This window comes from Pristiophorus japonicus, chromosome 3 (assembly GCF_044704955.1).
Source record: "Pristiophorus japonicus isolate sPriJap1 chromosome 3, sPriJap1.hap1, whole genome shotgun sequence".
Lineage (NCBI taxonomy): Eukaryota > Metazoa > Chordata > Chondrichthyes > Pristiophoridae > Pristiophorus > Pristiophorus japonicus.
Genome location: NC_091979.1, coordinates 78205495 through 78224188, shown reverse-complemented (window position 1 = coordinate 78224188; position 18694 = coordinate 78205495). Strand labels below are relative to the sequence as shown.

At 47.6% G+C, this 18694-nt stretch overlaps 1 protein-coding gene across 4 annotated transcripts in view; it reads right to left on the bottom strand.

The window, feature by feature from the left end:
* Window positions 1-18694, bottom strand: part of cfap221 (cilia and flagella associated protein 221) — a 431960-nt gene that overhangs the window by 179552 nt on the left and 233714 nt on the right. For all 4 annotated transcript variants that reach the window (XM_070874512.1, XM_070874515.1, XM_070874508.1 and 1 more), the window contains exons 11-12: window positions 16544-16652; window positions 16236-16323 (exon numbers count right to left, since the gene is read on the bottom strand). In XM_070874512.1, coding sequence (XP_070730613.1) covers window positions 16236-16323; window positions 16544-16652 — 197 coding nt within the window. The remainder of the gene's footprint in view (window positions 1-16235; window positions 16324-16543; window positions 16653-18694) is intronic.

Sequence of the window (18694 nt, the reverse complement as noted above, 5' to 3'; positions counted from 1 at the left end):
ATTCGGCCAGAAAAGGCAAACGGACTGGGGATATAAAAGGGGATCGTGTGGCCACAGCGCTCTCTCTTGCCCTCGCTTGCTTTACAAGAACCGAGCACTCCGTCTGGGATGGAGAGAAGAAACAAGTACGGAACCAGAAGAGACACGTTTTCACCAGGAGAAGCCGCGAGTAAGCCAATGAATCGGTGAGCATCATGCCTGCCCACGCATCTTTAAGATCACAGCCACTGTGTGAGAAGGTGTCGTGTGTTCTTCCAACCAAGCCTTAGAAGGGTTTTAGTGGGGAGGTTTTGCTGCAAGGACCATAGGGGTATGCCCAGCGTTCGGTACAGATTCGGGGGTACACTGTGGATCCGAGCAGAGGGTTTAGACTTTGGGCACATCTCCCATAACAAAAGGGAATACCTGCAGTGTCAGGTAACAGAGGCCAAGTTCAATGAGCAGGTCGCATGGGAGGAGACCGCTCATCTAGCGGGTAAAGTAGACAGGCTGGAGGGGCAACTGAAGGATATTAAAACAGCGTATAGGGTAGCCACCAGTAAGGGTTTTGAAGTGGGAATTACAGGCCCTGCCAAGAGAAAATCCAAAGCTTGACCCACGCTCTATCCAAGGCCAAAGGAATGGTCAGCCTAATGGCCCTGGGGGGAACCCTGGTGGACTGGGAAGAGGAAGGGGAAGACATTGAGGATTGGGAGCCGGACAGGGATGCACGACCTCCGCCAGAGGCGCTGGGACCCATGTATCCCATTCGGCATCGGAAATACGGTGCGCCCGTAGAAGGCCAAGGTCAGGGGGCGCTGATTTTGTGGTCCCATTCACAACCCCACAGCTGCAAAATATGATTTCAGGGGTGCCCAAGCTTACCAATGAAGGAGACACATTGGTCCACTTCACGGAGGTGGAACAGGTGGCAGGGATTAATGGATGTAACGAAGCAGAGGTTCACAAGCTGCTGTTTTCCCTGGAGGGAAAGATGTATCAGGCCCTATCTGCCGAAAACAAGAGGGGGCAGGGAACCATAGAGGTTTAAAGGAGGAAATCCTAAGAACCATGGGTCACACCCAAGGTAGTCCATTCTCCAGGGTGGAAAGGACTCTGCAACTTGCTAGGGAAGCACCTTAGGCTTTTGTGGACCGGCTCTGGCCGGTCTACAATAAAGCCTGTCATGGAGTGCTGGACCAGATGCAGGAGAAAAGGAAGGGTAAAGGCACAGTGTGTACGATGAAGCCGAAGGGTAATTACGACCCAGAGCAATTGGTTAATACTACACCGGCCGAGTACCAGGCTTACGTGCGGGACAATCTCGCATCGTTTGCCATACACAAACACGATTGCAGTAGGGTGACAGGGGTTGAAGTCAGGGTACAAGGAGACCCTATATCCCGGCCGCAGAAACAGTATAACTTCCCCAGAGAGGCAGAGGCCGACTTAGAGATGGCACTATGATCCCTGGTAGCCCAGGAGGTGTTGAGACCCATCGCCACACATGTGAACTCTCCACTTTGGCTGGTGCGGAAACCGGACCAGTCGTGAAGGGCAACCATGGACTATCGGGTGCTCAACAAAAACATCCCACCGTCGCCGTAGCCGACCTGATAGGGAGCATTCCAGCATCCGCGACCACATTCACGGTGCAGGATATATTGAATGGGTTTTGGTCAATTCCACTCAAAAGAGAGGACCAGTACAAGTTCGCCTTCACATTTTAGGGCAACAGTATACCTGGACGTGTCTTCCCCAGGGTTTCCACAACAGCCCCTCCATTTTTCACCAATGTATGGCCAACAGTTTAAAGGGTTTCAGCAGGCCTCAGCAGTTGGTGCAGTACATAGATGACCTGCTTTTGTTCTCCGATGAGGGGGAAGAGCATGGTCCGCTGCTGGCCAAGCTGCTGGAGCTGTTGAAGGACACCGGGTTCAAGGTCAATCCCAAGAAAGCTCAGATCGGTCAGAAGGAAGTAAATTCCTCGGGCTGACCGTAAGGTGTGCGGAAAGGACTATAGACGAGGCCAAACGGAAGGCGGTGCAGGAGTTACCAGTCCCCATGACCATGATGGAGGTGAGATCCTTCCTGGGGCTTACGGGGTACTGCAGGGATTTTATTGAGGATTACACCGCCATGGCAGCCCCTCTACTTCGGCTCCTCCGCAAGGGAGTCGGATGAGAGTGGGATGAGAACTGCATGGCAGCGTTCAATCGTCTCAAGGGAGACCTGCAGACGGCACCTGCACTAGAGGCGATTAATGGTGGGGAGGACTTCTTTTTAGAAGTAGCAGCCAACGGGGACAGCTTGAGTGTGGTGCTGCTCCAGGCAAGCTGCGACCCGTGGCGTACTCCTCAAGAGTCCTCACAGATGTAGAATGGGGGTACTCCAATTACGAGAGGCACCTCCTTACCACGTATTGGGCCATGAAGCGCTCCCAGCTCTTCACGGGGTCATCCCAGACCATTCTACTGACCCACCATACCCCCACTCAGATGTTGCTAGATGGGAGAATAAAGGACGACACAGTGAGCAGTGTTCGCATTGCTCGCTGGACTTTGTTGCTCCCACAGATGAATCTGAGAGTGCAAGGCCTGTGTGAGCCCAAGCTGGCAGCAAACATGATCTATGCAGGGGCGGCCCATAAGTGTTCGGTAGAGGGAGTATGGGACATAGACATAAGATTTCGGGCCGGGTTACACCCCACGGGCCGCAAAATATATGTTGACGGATCCAGTTCAGTGGTAGCAGGACAGCATTTCACCGGGTGCGGGATTTATGACCCGACAGCAGGCATTGCAAGGGCCATTAAACTCCCGAGCACCCTGAGCGCTCAGCACGCTGAACTGTCGGCGGTGGTGTATGTCGTTACCCATGCCGATGAGTTCCCGACCCCATACACCATCTGCTCGGATTCCATGTTCACATGCAATTCGTGCACCAAATCCCTGGCCATCTGATCTCGTCGCGATTTCACATCCGCAGACGGGAAGCCTTAGCGACCAAACCGCTGTTGCAAAGGATCTTAGAGGCCACGGGAACCCAGGGAAACCATTACATTCATAAATTAAAGGCCCTTATCAAGACAGAGCCCAGAGGAGAAGGCAACCAAAAGGCTGATGAGTTAGCCAAGGAGGGAGCTAAAACAGGAGAGTTTTGGGACCCATATGGATCCAGCCCAGTAGCAGTGATCCGGGACAAAGAGGGAACACAAGGGAGTGTAGGGGTAGCGTTGGCCCCGGACTTGAGGAAAGTCCAGACACAGGATCCCATCCTCAAGGTTGTCCTGGAGCAGCTGGCTAGGGGAGAAAAGGTAGAATGCCAGTTCGGGGTAGCGGGCATTACTTTAAAGGAGGGAATGCTTTTCAGGGGCGATCAGTGGGTGAAACATAGAAACATAGAAAATAGGAGCAGTAGTAGGCCATTTGGCCCTTCGAGTTGGCACCGCCGTTCAATATGATCATGGCTGATCCTCTAGTAAAACACCATATTCCTGTTTTATCCCCATACCCCTTGTTGAATTTTGTTTCTAGAAATCTATCTATCTCCCTCTTAAATATACTCAGTGACTTGGCCTCCACAGCCTTCAGGTTCACCACCCTCTGAGTGAAAAAATTTCTCCTCATCTCGGTCCTAAATTTTCTACCCCGTATACTGAGACGGTGATCCCTTGTTCTAGACTTCACAGTCAGGGGAAACATCCTCCCCGCATCAAGTCTATCCAACCCAGTCAGAATTTTATACGTTTCAATGAGATCCCCTCATTCTTCTAAACTCTAGTGAATATAGGCCTAGTCGACACAATCTCTCCTTATATGACAGTCCTAGGATCCCAGGAATTGGTCTGGTGAACCTTTGCTGCACTCCCTCTATGGCAAGTATATTCTTTCTTCGGTAAAGAGACCAAAACTGCACACAATACACCAGGTGTGGTCTCACCAAGGCCCTGTATAAATGTAGTAAGACATCCTTGCTCCTGTACTCAAATCCTCCTGCAATGAAGGCCAACATACCATTTGCCTTCCTAACTGCTTGCTGCACCTGCATGTTTGCTTTCAATGACTGGTTACAAGGACACCCAGGTCCCTCTGTACATCGACACTTCCCAAGCCATCACCATTTAAATAATACTTTGTCTTTATGTTTTTCCTACCAAAGTGGATAACTTCACATTTATCCACGTTATACTGCATCTGCCATGTGTTTGCCCACTCACTCAACCTATCTAAATCGTCTTGCAGCATCTTTGCATCCTCCTCACAACTCACAATCCCACCTAGTTTTGTGTCGTCAGCCAACTTGGAAATATTACATTTGGTTCCCTCATCCAAATCATTTATATATAATGTGAATAGCTGGGGCCCAAGCACTGATCCCTGTGGTACCTCACTAGTCACTGCCCGCCACCCCGAAAAAGACCCGTTTATTCCTACTCTCTGTTTCCTATCAGTTAACCAATTTTCAATCCATGCCAATATATTAGCCCCAATCCTATGTGCTTTAATTTTGGATCCAATTTGCCACTTTCCCTGGATCCCATGGGCTATTACTTTTGTGATTAGTCTGCCATCTGGGACAGTATCAAAAGCTTTGCTAAAATCGATATACACAACATCATACGCACTGCCCTCATCAACCCTCCTGGTTACCTCCTCAAAAAATGTAATCAAGTTAATCAGACATAACCTTCCCTTGACAAATCCATGCTGACTGTCCTTGATTAATCCATATCATTCCAAATGAAGATTTATCCTGTCCCTCAGGATTTTTTCCAATAATTTTCCCACCACCGAGGTTAGGCTGACAGGCCTGTAATTACTCGGTCTATCCCTTTCCCCCTTTTTAAACAAAGGTACAACATTAGCAGTCCTCCAGTCCTCTGGCACCACACCTGAAGCCAGAGAGGATTGGAAAATGATGGTCAGAGCTTCTGCTATTTTCTCTTTTGCTTCTTTTAACAGCCTGGGATACATTTCATCCGGGCCTGGAGATTTATCCACTTTCAAAGCTGCTAAGCCCCTTAGTACTTCCTCTCTCACTATGTTTATCTTGTCTAATATTTCACAAGCCTTTCCCTCATTGCAAAGTCTGCATCGCCCTTCTCTTTTGTGAAAAAGGATGCAAAGTATTTATTAAGAATCCTACCCACGACTTCCACCTCCACGTACAGATTTGCTTTATGGTCTCTGATAAGCCCAACTCTTTCTCTAGTTATCCTCTTGCTCTTAATGTATTTATAAAACATCTTTGAGTTTACCATGATTTTATTTGCCAACATTCTTTCATGCTCTCTCTTTGCTTTCCTGATATCTTTTTTAATTGCACCTCTGTACTTCTTATACTCCTCTGCGGTGTTGAGTTCTTGGTATCTGTCATAAGCTTCCTGTTTTTCGTTATCTTACCCTGTATGTCCCTTGACATCCAGGAGGCACTAGATTTGTTAGCCCCACCCTTTTTTTTTTAAGTGAACATACTTGCTGTGTACCCTCAGGATCTCCTCCTTGAATGCCTCCCACTGCTCTGACATTGATTTATCATCAAGTAGCCGTTTCCAGTCCACTTTGGCCAAATCTCATCTGAGCTTAACAAAATCGGCTTTACCCCATTTGAGAACTTTTATTCCTGATCCCCCTCTGTCCTTTTCCAAAACTACCCTAAATCTTATTGAATTATGATCACTCGCACCAAAATGCTCTCCCACTGATACCCCTTCTACTTGCCCCTCTTCATTCCCCAAAACCATGTCCAGAACTGCCCCTCCCTTGTTGGGCTTGTTACATACTGATTGAAGACGTTCTCCTGAATGAATTTTAGGAATTCCACACATTCTGTACCATTCACTTTTCGCAGTTAATATTAGGGTAGTTGAAATCCCCCAATGTTACAGCTCTATAGTTTTTGCACTTCGCAACAATTTACCCACATATTTGTTCTTCTATCTTCCTCTGACTGCTTGGGGGTCTATAGTACACTCCCAGTAGTATGATCGGCCCTTTTTTGTTCTTTAATTAACCCATATGGCCTTGTTTGATGGCCCCTCTAACATATCATCGCTTCTCACAGCTGTAATTATTTCTTTAAATCAATACAGCGACACCCCGTCCTCCTTTTTTACACCCCTTTCTATCCTGTCTGATAACCCTGTAACCAGGAATGTTGAGCTGCCATATCTATCCTTCTTTCAGCCAAGTCTCAGTAATAGCTATAATATCGTACTCCCAAGTGTTAACTGTGCGATCAGCTCATCTGCCTTATTTCCTATACTCCTTGCATTGAAGTATATATCATTTAGTATTGTCAAACTCCCCTGTTGTCTATTTTCCAGCCCTTGTTTCCTGTGTCTTCCAAATTCACTTTCTACTTCTACTTCTCTGCTGTCCAATTCCAGCTTTGTTTCTCTCCCCACTGAATCTATTCCCATCCCCCTGCCAAGCTAGTTTAAACCCTCCCCAATAGCACTAGCAAAACCTCCCACGAGGCTTGTATAGGTCCCACCTCCCCCAGAAATGGTCCCAATGCCTCGGGAAACTAAAGCCCTCCCGCCTGCACCATCTCTCCAGTCACGCATTGATCTTCTCTATCCTATTTCTGTACTCACTGGCACGTGGCACTGGTAATAACCCGGAGATTACTACCTTTGCGGTCCTGCTTTTTAATCTCGCTCCTAGCTCCCTAAACTCTTCCTGCAGCAACTCATCCCTCTTTCTACCTATGTCATTGGTACCGCTATGAACTACGACCTCCGGCTGTTCACCCTCTCCCCCCAGAATGTCTTGCAGCCGCTCGGTGACATCCTTGACCATGGCTCCAGGGAGGCAACATACCATCCTGGAGTCACGTCTGCGGCCACAGAAACGCCTGTCTGCCCCTGACTATCGAATCCCCTACCACTATTGCTCTTCTATTCTTCTTCCTCCCGCCCTGTGCAGCTGAGCCACCCGTGGTGCCGTGGACTTGGCTATGGCTGCACTCCCCAGAGGCACCATCGCCCTCACCAGTACTCAGAACAGAATACTGGTTGGAGAACGAGATGGACTCGGGGGACACCTGCATCACCTGCCTAGTACTATTCTGGCTGATGGTCACCCATTTCCTCTCGGCCTGCACACTCTTAAGCTGCGGAGTGACTACCTCCTGAAATGTGCTATCCACAAAATTCTCAGTCTCGCGGATGCAACGCAGTGACTCCAGCCACCGCTCAAGCTGCGAAACGCGGAGCTTGAGTTGCTGCACATGTTGAGTTGGGGACACCTCCTGCACTTGTGGTCGTCCAGGCTGCGCGAAGCGTCTGGGACTTCCCACATGCCACAGGATGTGCATTCCACGGGACTGAGCTGCCCTGCCATGCATCTAGTTAATAGCCTCAGAACTATCGAGCAGGAATAAACTCTAAAAATTAGCAAAACACACCCAGCAGCTACTCAGCAATCAGCTGATTTAATTAATGTTGTTATTTAGATTAGAACTATCACTTATCTGTTTACTTTTTTAATTGCGGCACTTAACTTACACCAATGATGCCCAAGGTTTTAAAAAAAAGAGAGAAATACTCACCAACCAACCAGCCAATCATTTACTTGCTTGGCTGTGGTGTCACACTTTGATTTTGTTCCCCTCTTTGATCCTCTCGCGCTGCTTCTGGCTCTGAGCTCCTGGCAGCTAGCTCCTTTTATCCCCACCGCTGGTCCCGCTCTCACTGTGATCTCGGGCCTCGGGTTAGCGCTCCTTTTATCTCCACTGTTTTGTATGTAAACATTACCAATGTGTAAGACTTGCCACCAGGGGGTGCATCTGTGGGGGACCCAAGGGTCACCTGCACACCCTGGGCAAGTAGGTATAAAAGGCAGTCTACCATGCTGCTTCCTCACTCTGGAGTTACATTAAAGAGACCAAGGTCACAACAGTTTAAGCTTACAATATACAGTCTTGTGGAGTTATTCTGAACATAAAAATTGGCGACGAGTAACAGATCACGAACTTTCATGCGGTTGTGGCTGCCATTGGTATTCTTGAGAGATTTGTTGAGGGTGATGATTGGGAAGCCTTCGTTGAGTGTCTTGACCAGTACTTCGTGGCTAACGAGCTGGATAAGGAAGAAACCGCGGTCAAGCGCAGGGCGATTCTCCTCACCGTTTGCGGGTCCATGATATATGGCCTCATCAAAAATCTGCTAACAATGACGAAACCAATGGAGAAGATATATGAAGAGTTATGCATGCTGGTTCGGGAACACCTCAAGCCGAAGGAGAGCATCTTGATGGCCAGGTATCGCTTTTATATGGACCATCGCTCCAAGGGCCAGGACGTGGCGAGCTATGTCGCCGACCTAGGACGCCTTATGGGACCGTGTGTATTTGCTGGATTTTGGGGGGGGGAGGGGGGGGGGGGAAGTGTTGCGGGACTTTTTCGTGCTTGGAATCGGCCACGAGGTCATTATTCGCAAACTGCTGTCTGCCGAATCCCTAGATCTGAGCAAGGCCATCACGATAGCCCAGGCTTTCATGTCCACGAACGATAACACTAAACAGATATCATTGCAGCATCAAAGCTCACCGGCAAGTACTGTGCATAAAATAACGCCTTTAGCAGGCAGAACTGTACAAGGCAGGGCCTACACGCTCGCAGAGGCCAGACCTAGGATGATTCAGAGTCTGCCGTAAAGCGTGAATGCGAATCCATTAATACCATGTTGATGCTGCACGGGTAATCATCAAGCCCATCAATGTCAATTCAAGCACTATGTGTGCAAGGGCTGTGGAACAATGGGGTAACTCCAGCGAATGTGCAGACATGCTGCGACTCACCACGTCTGCAGAAGATGACCGATCCGGCGCGGATCAAGCTGAACGAGTAAGAGAGGCAACTCAATCCGAGGCTGAAGAGGAAGTGTATGAGGTACACACCTTCAGCACCAAAAGTCCTTGATAATGTTAAAAGTCAAATTAAACGGCATTCCAGTTTCCATGGAATTGGACATGGGGGCGAGTCAGTCAATTATGAGCCAGAAGGCTTTTGAGAAACTGTGGGGCAACAAGGCACAAAGGCCAAAACTAAGCCCGATCCACACCAAGCTGCGTACTGACACCAAAGAGCTCTTACCAGTCATTGGCAGTGCGGCAGTGAAGGTATCGTACGATGGAGCTGTGCATGATTTACCACTATGGATTGTACCAGGCAATGGCCCAACGCTGTTCGGCAGAAGCTGGCTAGGAAAGATCCGATGGAACTGAGACGACATCAAAGCACTGTCTTCGGTGGATGATGCCTCATGCGCCCAAGTGCTAAACAAATTCCCGTCGTTATTCAAGCCAGGCATCGGCAACTTCACAGGCGCCAAAGTGCAAATTCATCTAGTCCCTGATGCATGACCCATTCATCACAAGGCCCGAGCGGTTCCATACATGATGTGAGAGAAAGTCGAGATCGAGCTGGACAGACTTCAACGAGAGGGGATCATATCGCCAGTCGAATTCAACGAGTGGGCCAGTCCAATTGTTCCAGTGTTGAAAAGCGATGGGGTCAGAATCTGAGGGGACTACAAGGTAACGATCAATCGAGTCTCGTTACAGGACCAGTACCCACTACCCAAAGTGGATGATCTGTTCGCAATGCTAGCAGAGGGAAGTTGTTCACCAAGCTGGATGTAACCTCTGCTTGCATGACACAGGAGCTGGCTGAACATTCGAAAAAATTGACGTGCATCAACACGCACAAAGGACTGTTCATATACCACAGATGCCCCTTTGGGATTCGCTCAGCTGCGGCCACCTTCCAGAAGAACATGGAGAGTCTGCTGAAATCGGTTCCGCGCACCGTGGTGTTTCAAGATGACATCTTGATCACTGGCCGCAACACCACGGAACACTTGCACAACCTGGAAGAGGTCCTAAAGCGACTGGACAGAGTGGGACTCAGGCTGAAATGTTCCAAGTGTGTTTTCCTGGCGCCAGAGATCGAATTTATGGGGAGAAAGATTGCGGCGGACGGCATCTGACCCACGGACTCCAAGACGGAGGCCATTAAGAAGGCACTCAGACAACAGAATGTGACGGAGCTGCGTTCATTCCTGGAACTCCTCAACTATTTTTGTAACTTTCTAACGGGGTTGAGCACTTTGCTGGAGCCTTTGCATTTATTGCTACGCAAGGGTGACGACTGGGTTTAGGGTAAATCTCAAGAGACAGCCTTTAACAAGGCCAGAAACCTGCTATGTCCTAACAAGTTATTTGTATTGTATGGCCTGTGTAAACGTTTAGTACTAGCTTGTGATGCATCTTCGTACGGGGTCAGTTGTGTGTTACAGCAAGCCAATGTGTCAGTCAAACTGCAACCAGTTACATATGCGTCCAGAAGCTTATCTAAGCCTGAAAGAGCCTACAGTATGGTTGAGAAAGAAGCATTAGCATGCGTATACGGGGTTAAGAAAATGCACCAATACCTACTTGGACTCTAGTTCGAGTTCGAAACCGATCACAAGCCGCTCATTTCGCTCTTCTCAGAAAGCAAAGGTATGAACACCAATGCTTTGTCCCGCATCCAAAGATGGGCACTAACGTTATCTGCGTATGACTATGTAATCCACCACAGACCAGGCACTGAGAACTGTGCTGATGCCCTCAGTCAGCTACCATTGCTCACCACTGGGGTGGAAATGGTTCAACCCGCAGACTTGCTTCTTGTAATGGATGCTTTGGAGAGCGAGGGGTCACCCTTTACGGCTTGCCAGATCAGGACCTGGACTAGCCAGGACCCTGTGCTATCACTAGTAAAAAGCTGCGTTCTCAATGGGAGCTGGTCGGTGGTTCCCGGGGAAATGCAAGATGAAATTAAGCCGTTCCACCGAAGCAAGGATGAAATGTCCATCCATTCGGACTGCCTCCTATGGGAGAATCCTGTAGTTTTGCCAAAAAAAGGCAGGGAAACGTTTATACACGACCTTCACAGTACCAACCCAGGCATAGTCATGATGAAGGCAATTGCCAGGCCGCATGTTTGGTGGCCCGGCATTGACTCGGAATTGCAGTCATGCATACACCAATGTAACACTTGCTCACAGTTGAGCAATGCACCAAGGGAGACCCCACTGAGTCTGCGGTCATGGCCCTCCAAACCGTGATCCAGGATCCACGTAGGTTTCGTTGGCCCCTTTCTAGGAAAGATGTTCCTAGTTGCAGTGAAGGCTTACTCTAAATGGATTGAATGTATAATAATATCGTCATGTACGTCCACTGCCACCATTGAAACCCTCCAGGCCATGTTCGCCACCCATGGTTTGCCCGATGTCTTTGTTAGCAACAATGGACCATATATCATCAGCTCGGAATTCAATGAGTTCATGACCTGCAATGGCATCAAGCATGTCAGGTCTGCGCCGTTTAAGCCTGCATCCAATGGTCATGCGGAACGGGCAGTCCAAACCATCAAGCAGAGCTTGAAACGTGTGAAGTACGGTTCCCTGCAGACCCGGTTATCTCGGATCCTGCTCAGCTACCAGACGTGACTCCATTCGCTTACCGGGGCTCCCCCTGCAGAATTGCTAATGAAGAGAGCACTTAAAACCAGGCTGTCCTTAGTCCACCCGGATCTCAATGATCATGTAGAAACCCGGCTTCACTGGCATAACGTGTACCACGATCACGCGGCTATATCGTGTGAAATTGAGGTTAATGACCCTGTGTTTGTTCTTAATTACGGTCATGGTCCCAAATGGGTTGCTGGCACTGTGTTAGCCAAGGAGGGGAACAGAGTGTTTGTTGTTAAATTTTTGAATGGACAAACGTGCAGAAAGCACTTGGATCAGACCAAACTGCGGATCACTGACAATCAAGAACAGTTTGAAGAGGACCACCCACGCACAAACAACCAGCAATTGACCTCGCGGTCAACCACGAGGATGAACCCACCATGCCCGACAATCCGATCAGACCAGCCACACCGCAGTGCAGCAATGATGTAACCGACTCACCCATGCCAGGACTTCAACTCAGGCGATCAACCCGGGAATGCAGAGACCCGGATTGCCTCAACTTGTAAATAACTTGTATCTAAGACTTTGTGGGGGGAATGATGTTATGTATGTAAACATTACCAATGTGTAAGTCTTGCCACCAGGGGGCGCACCTGTGAGAGATCCAAGGGTCACCTGCATCCTGGGCAAGCAGATATAAAAGGCAGTCTATTATGCTGCTTCCTCACCCTGGAGTTACATTAAAGACCAAGGTCACAACAGTTTGAGCTTACAATATACAGTCTTGTGGAGTTATTCTGAACATAACACCCACCGCTGGTTCCGCTCTCGCTGTGATCTCGGGCCTTGGGTCAGTGCTCCTTTTATCCCCACCGCTGGTCCCACTCTCCCTCTGATGCCCAAGAAAAAGGGAGAAATACTGACCAACCAATCACTTCCCTGCTTTCCTGTGACATCACACTTCGATTTATTTTTACTTCTCTCTCTCATAGGTTTGTTGGCACTGCTTCCTGCTAGCTCCTTTTATCTCCCCCTGGGCTGCTGGTTTCGTGCTGTTTTCGGGCTGTTTTGATCTCCTGCTGGGCTGCTGATCTCACACTGTTTTCGGGCTCCTTTTATCTCCTTTTATCTCCCACTGGTCTGCTGGTCTCGCGCTGTTTTCAGGCCACTCTTTATCCTCTCGCCGCTGCTGTCTTCTCAGAGGTCTTCCTTTAACAGCCAAAGTCCTGCATCGTCCGGTAGCACTTCCTGCACACTTTAACACCCTTTTAAATGTATTGCATGAAGCCACTGCTCCCAATAAAATGTTTTTAAAAATTCATAAGCAAAAATCTAAACTTACCTGAAAGTTGTGTGCTCCCCTTTAAGAAGCACTGGCAACATCTCTGTTGTACTGCTGCATGCATGTTCTTCCGTGCGTGGTCTAGAGAGGGCGTCGAAAATCACAGATTGGCGTCACGATCTGTATCATTTAAACGTGGGTAACGAGCACAGGCAATGACAGTGCTGCCAACCTACCAAAATAGCGGCTGTCGTGTTCTGTGGCGGAAGAGGACGGAAGCGAAACGGCCACTATATTTTCTGCCAAAACAGCCTTAACGGCTGGCTCTAAAGGTCCCAATTTCGCGGTCAAAGTCTCGCTAACTTCAGTCATTTGATGGGAATGTAGAGGGCCAGTAAAGTTTCTGTTAAACATTATGAAACACTACTAATAATTATACCTTTTCTGGTGAAAATATAAGACAGTACTTTGTAGGTAAATAGGAAACAGATCCCTTGAGACTTATGGAGCTGTTGATCAGCAGGAAAGTACCAAAAAGTACATGCTATTTTCTGCAATGGATGGAAAATTATGGTCAGCACATCCACAATTCCGTGAATTACACAGATGGAGGTTGATACACCTTGCTGGCAGTGTAATGTCCAACATTATACAGTACGGGGAACATACCAAGATGGATTTTTTTGGCCAGTTATGTTCTATAAATGGGCTCAAAAGATTGGGTATATGGTGAGAGAGCACTTACACTGGATCTCTATCAACAATCCGTTTGATACACATGTCCAGTTAAATATATAATTTGTGTAGGAAGCTCACTCCCAAAAATAGCTGGGAGCTTTATTTCAGTTTGATGGTGTAAAAAATGTGATGTAATTTGGATGCTGATGATATTTTCGGACCTTTTTACTGGGACCATATAAATTTACCCATATAAATTGTTGGCCAGAGTCGTTAGATAGGGCCTTTAGAACCACAGAAGTTTACAGCATAGGAAGAGGTAATTTTTCCCACTATACAAGAAATTGGGCTTGCATCCAATAAGGGCGGCAATTCAGCTAAGTATTGGGACAGATTTTGCGGTGGGTATGACAACGTACTCTGAGAGTATGCCATCATACATTAAATCCTGAACTTGCAATCTGTCAAGGTACGCCTCCACTTCCTGTTGGGGTGGTATTGGCAACACTACGCAGCCTCTCCTCGTAGTGCTGACGCGTTTCATTGCAGCCCCCCTTCCATTAAAGGGGAGGTCTGCTGCGCACTCTGCAGGGCCTCTGATGGTCTCCACTGGGCCACCAGGGCAGCGCGATGCTGTGGCCGCAGCCCGGCATGATGGTGGCCTAGACCACGCCACGGACCATCAAAACGGGCCGACCAGTGAGTCAGGCAAAAGAAAATGCGCAGCGCAGCACACCTCCCCTTTAAATTCCGCCCCGTGTGGAGAGGTCAGTCTGGTTCATGACCCACAAGGCTGGCGCTGACACTCAAGGCTCGCAGAAGTCTTGCTGGGCGCTGGCCAATTTCCGCCGTGGAAGGGTCGCCACGGGATGGTTGCACAGTGGCCGGGAGCATTTCCGGTGAGGTGCGGCACTACCGTGCTCATGCCTCCGCTAACTCCCGCGCAGTAGCGCCTCCCCTCGGGCAGAAACAGGTTCGCGCCCTGTTAACGTCTCCTGCTAGCAGGAGGCACACAACAGGGGAATTTCACCGACAAAGGGTTGCTATACAGATATTGCATTTCAAATATCAACTGATATTTTGATATATGAAATAAGTCCAAGTGCCAGTTTTGGTAACTGTGCGGAGGAGGCCAAGCTCATGCTGGTAGCAATCCACAGTACTTATGTTGAGCTAGGAGGAGCGCTGGCTTTGCAGAAATGCAACTATTAAGATATTTTCTGGCTGTGTTTTGTGTGGTCTCCAGCGGTCCCTTTAAGATCTAGAACAACTGAGCAGAGCAGGTGCAGCACTTGCTCCACCAATGTGTGCATGAATTTCTATTGGACCCTTAACAGCGGTCCCAATTTGCATATGTACGGTGCCTGACGCATGTTGCAAGTGGGCACAGAGCACACCTAAAAGTCAGTGGCATCCAACTTGCAGCCAGCGGACTTCCGGGGAAGAATGGCCGGCCAATCCTTATCATTCATTTCCCAACCAAAGGGAATACTCTTTCCCTATTAGCTTTTCAAAACCTTTCATAATTTAATAAACTGCACTTAATACTATATTGCCCAACCATTGCCTTTTACAGATTTATTATTATCTCGTTACTTTTGGATATAATGGGGCCGAAAATACCACTTCCCTTACGGCCTGATACCGCCGGAAATTGGCGGCCACATTGCGGAGTGCAGTGGATGCCGAGTTTTTGTGGAATGGCCGCCAATTTGAAAATTCTGCTCCTGTAGTATGCCGGCAGTGACCCGCTTCCCCCACTACCGCTCAGCTGCTGCCAATCCGTCCTATGTGTGTAATCGGAGCGCACACCGCCGATGTTCCTCCCCGATGGCGAAATTCCACCGAGTCTTGCTGCCGCCGCTTGGTGCCACCAGTAGCTTTTTCTGCCGGTGCACTGTGCTTGGGGTACTTACAAAATGGCATGCAGCTGCCATTAAAGGGAAGGACCTACTGCCGCAGCCGCCATCTTTTTGTTTTGTTGGCCGACTGCCATGCCGGGCCGACAATTATGCCCCCAGGTTCGGCCGGGTCGGCAACAAACAGCCTGACACCCCCTCTAGGGTGCCAGGCCGCTGGCCCAGCTGAAACCCTCCCTGGTGGGCCAGTGGACCGAATTTAAAGAATTGCAGCGATCTCCCATTTAAGTGAAGGGAGTGACGTGGCACCGTGATGACATCATCAGCTCTACGCTGATGACTGACAGCGGTGAATACTCCGCCTTCCCCCCAACTTCCGCCCCTCTAGTGTGCCAACTTCCGCTCACCGCCATACAATCGCCTCATTATGACCGACCTCCGTCCTGCTGAAAAAAAAGAACCAAAGAGCAGAACTTCACTCAAGAGACCACCACATCAACCACGCCGGTAAAAACAGTTGAAACACAGTAGGTGCACTGCATTTCCAATGGTGGGCAATTTTGGCACCCTAATGCCTCTGAATATTAAACCAAAAATGCCACTGGTCATTTCTATTGCTTAATCTATCCTGCACTTGCATTTTCAGGAAACTGAATTACTAAGTTTTTCTGTTCGTAGACATCCTTCAGCATCATTCCATTGAGTGTATCCTCCTGTTCCTTGTTTTACTTCATAAAATATATTACCTCACACTTACAACATTAAGAGGCTGAAATGATGCTCCCATGCAGCAGTGGCACAGGGGCATATCAGGCACAGAGCACAGAAAAACCAGGGCATTGACTCTGTGTCCATTTTGCCCTAGTTCCAGGTTTTCCGCGGAACTTGTGTTGGGAACAAGAAGATGTTTGCGCTGCTCAAACGAATACTGTTAAATTTACATATATGGTATTAAATTACTTCAAACCTTATATTCTTCTTCTGCTCGCTGCCTATTTTCCAGAAGCAATTCTTCAGTTTCAGCAGAAATTGGGTCTCTACCAAGGTGTACCTGCCTGAAAGATGAAAGTAAAGCATGTTTAGTGTGGTCCCCAAACAGACTATAACAGAAGAGAATACCTACCTGGAGACCTCACTGAATAGATAGATTACTGTTTAAAATGAATACTTTGTGAAAATACATTGAAATTAAAAAAATCTAAATTAGACATGCAGAATATTTCACATTCAAACAAATAACAAATATGCACTCTTGCTATTTTAACTTTTGCTTACCATCGTAATTGGTTATCCCGCTCCGACATAACACCTATTCTGACTTTTTTTCGGAACATTGCTTCCTTTGCCTGTCTGCTGTGTGGTGCTTCTTGCACATTAGTCAATGCTTCAAAAAAGTAAAGGGAAAAGGTGGTGCATAAGAGCATAAGAAATAGGAGCAGGAGTAGGCCATACCATACGGCCCCTCGAGCCTGTTCCGCCATTTAATACGATCATGGCTGATCCGATCATGAACTCAGGTCCACTTCCCTGCCTGCTCCCCATAACCCCTTATTCCCTTATTGGTTAAGAAACTGTCTCTCTCTGTCTTAAATTTATTCAATGTCCCGGCTTCCACAGCTCTCTGAGGCAGCGAATTCCACAGATTTACAACCCACTGAGAAAAGAAATTGCTCCTCATCTCAGTTTTAAATGGGCGGCCCCTTATTCTAAGATTATGCTCTCTAGTTCTAGTCTCCCCCATCAGTGGAAACATCCTCTCTGCATCTACCTTGTCAAGCCCCCTCATAATCTTATACGTTTCGATAAGATCACCTCTCATTCTTCTGAATCTCAATGAGTAGAGGCCCAACTCCCTCAACATTTTCTCATAAGTCATCCCCCTCATCTCCGGTATCAACCTAGTGAACCTTCTCTGAACTGCCTCCAAAACAAGTATATCCTTTCGTAAATATGGAAATCAAAACTGTACGCAGTATTCCAGGTGTGGCCTCACCAATACCCTGTATAACTGTAGCGAGACTTCCTTGCTTTTATACTCCATCCCCTTTGCAATAAAGGCCAAGGTTCCACTGGCCTTCCTGATCACTTGCCGTTCCTGCATATTAATCTTTTGTGTTTCATGCACAAGTACCCCAAGGTCCTGCTGTACTGCAGCACTTTGCAAATTTTCTCCATTTAAATAATAATTTGCTCTTTGATTTTTTTTCTGCCAAAGTGCATGACCTCACACTTTCCAACATTATACTCCATCTGCCAAATTTCTGCCCACTCAGTTAGCCTGTCTATGTCCTTTTGCAGATTTTTTGTGTCCTCCTCACACATTGCTTTTCCTCCCATCTTTGTACCAAACTTGGCTATGTTACACTTGATCCTTTCTTACAAGTTGTTAATATAGATTGTAAATAGTTAGGGTCCCAGCACTAAACCCTGCGGCACCCCACTAGTTACTGATTGCCAACCCGACATTTATCACGACTCTCTGTTTTCTGTTAGTTAGCCAATTTACCCCCATCCCCGTGAACTTTTATCTTGTGCAGTAACCTTTTATGTGGCACCTTGTCAAATGCCTTCTGGAAGTCCAAATATACCACATCCACTGGTTCCCCTTTATCCACGCTGTTCGTTACATCCCCAAAGAATTCCAGCAAGTTTGTCAAACATGACTTCCCCTTCATAAATCCATGCTGACTCTACCTGACCGAATTATGCTTTTCCAAATGTCCTGCTACTGCTTCTTTAATAATGGACTCCAACATTTTCCCAACCACAGATGTTAGGCTAACTGGTCTATAGTTTCCTGCTTTTTGTCTGCCTCTTTTTTTAAATAGGAGCATTACATTTGCAGTTTTCCAATCTGCTGGGACCTCCCCAGAATCCAGGGAATTTTAGTAAATTACAACCAATGCATCCACTATTCCTGCCGCTACTTCTCTTAAGACCCTAGGATGCAAGCCATCAGGTCCAAGAGATTTATCTGCCTTTAGTCCCATTATCTTATTGAGTACCACCTCCTTAGTGATTGTGATTGTGTTAAGTTCCTCGCCCCCCTATAGCTCCTTGACTATCCACTGTTGGGCTATTGTTTGTGTCTACCATAAACACTGATACAAAATATTTGTTCAGAGTTTCTGCCACCTCCATGTTCCCCATTACTAATTCCCCGGTATCGTCCTCTAAGTGACCAACATTTACTTTAGCCACTCTTTTCCTTTTTATATTCCTATAGAAACTCTTGCCAACTGTTTTTATATTTCGTGCCAGTTTACTTTCATAGTCTATCTTCCCTTTCTTAATTTTTTTTAAATTATTCTTTGCTGGCTTTTAAAAGTTTCCCAATCTTCTGTCCTCCCACTAATTTTGGCCACTTTGTATGCCCTTGATTTTAATTGGATACAGTCCTTTATTTAGTTAGTTAGCCACGGATGG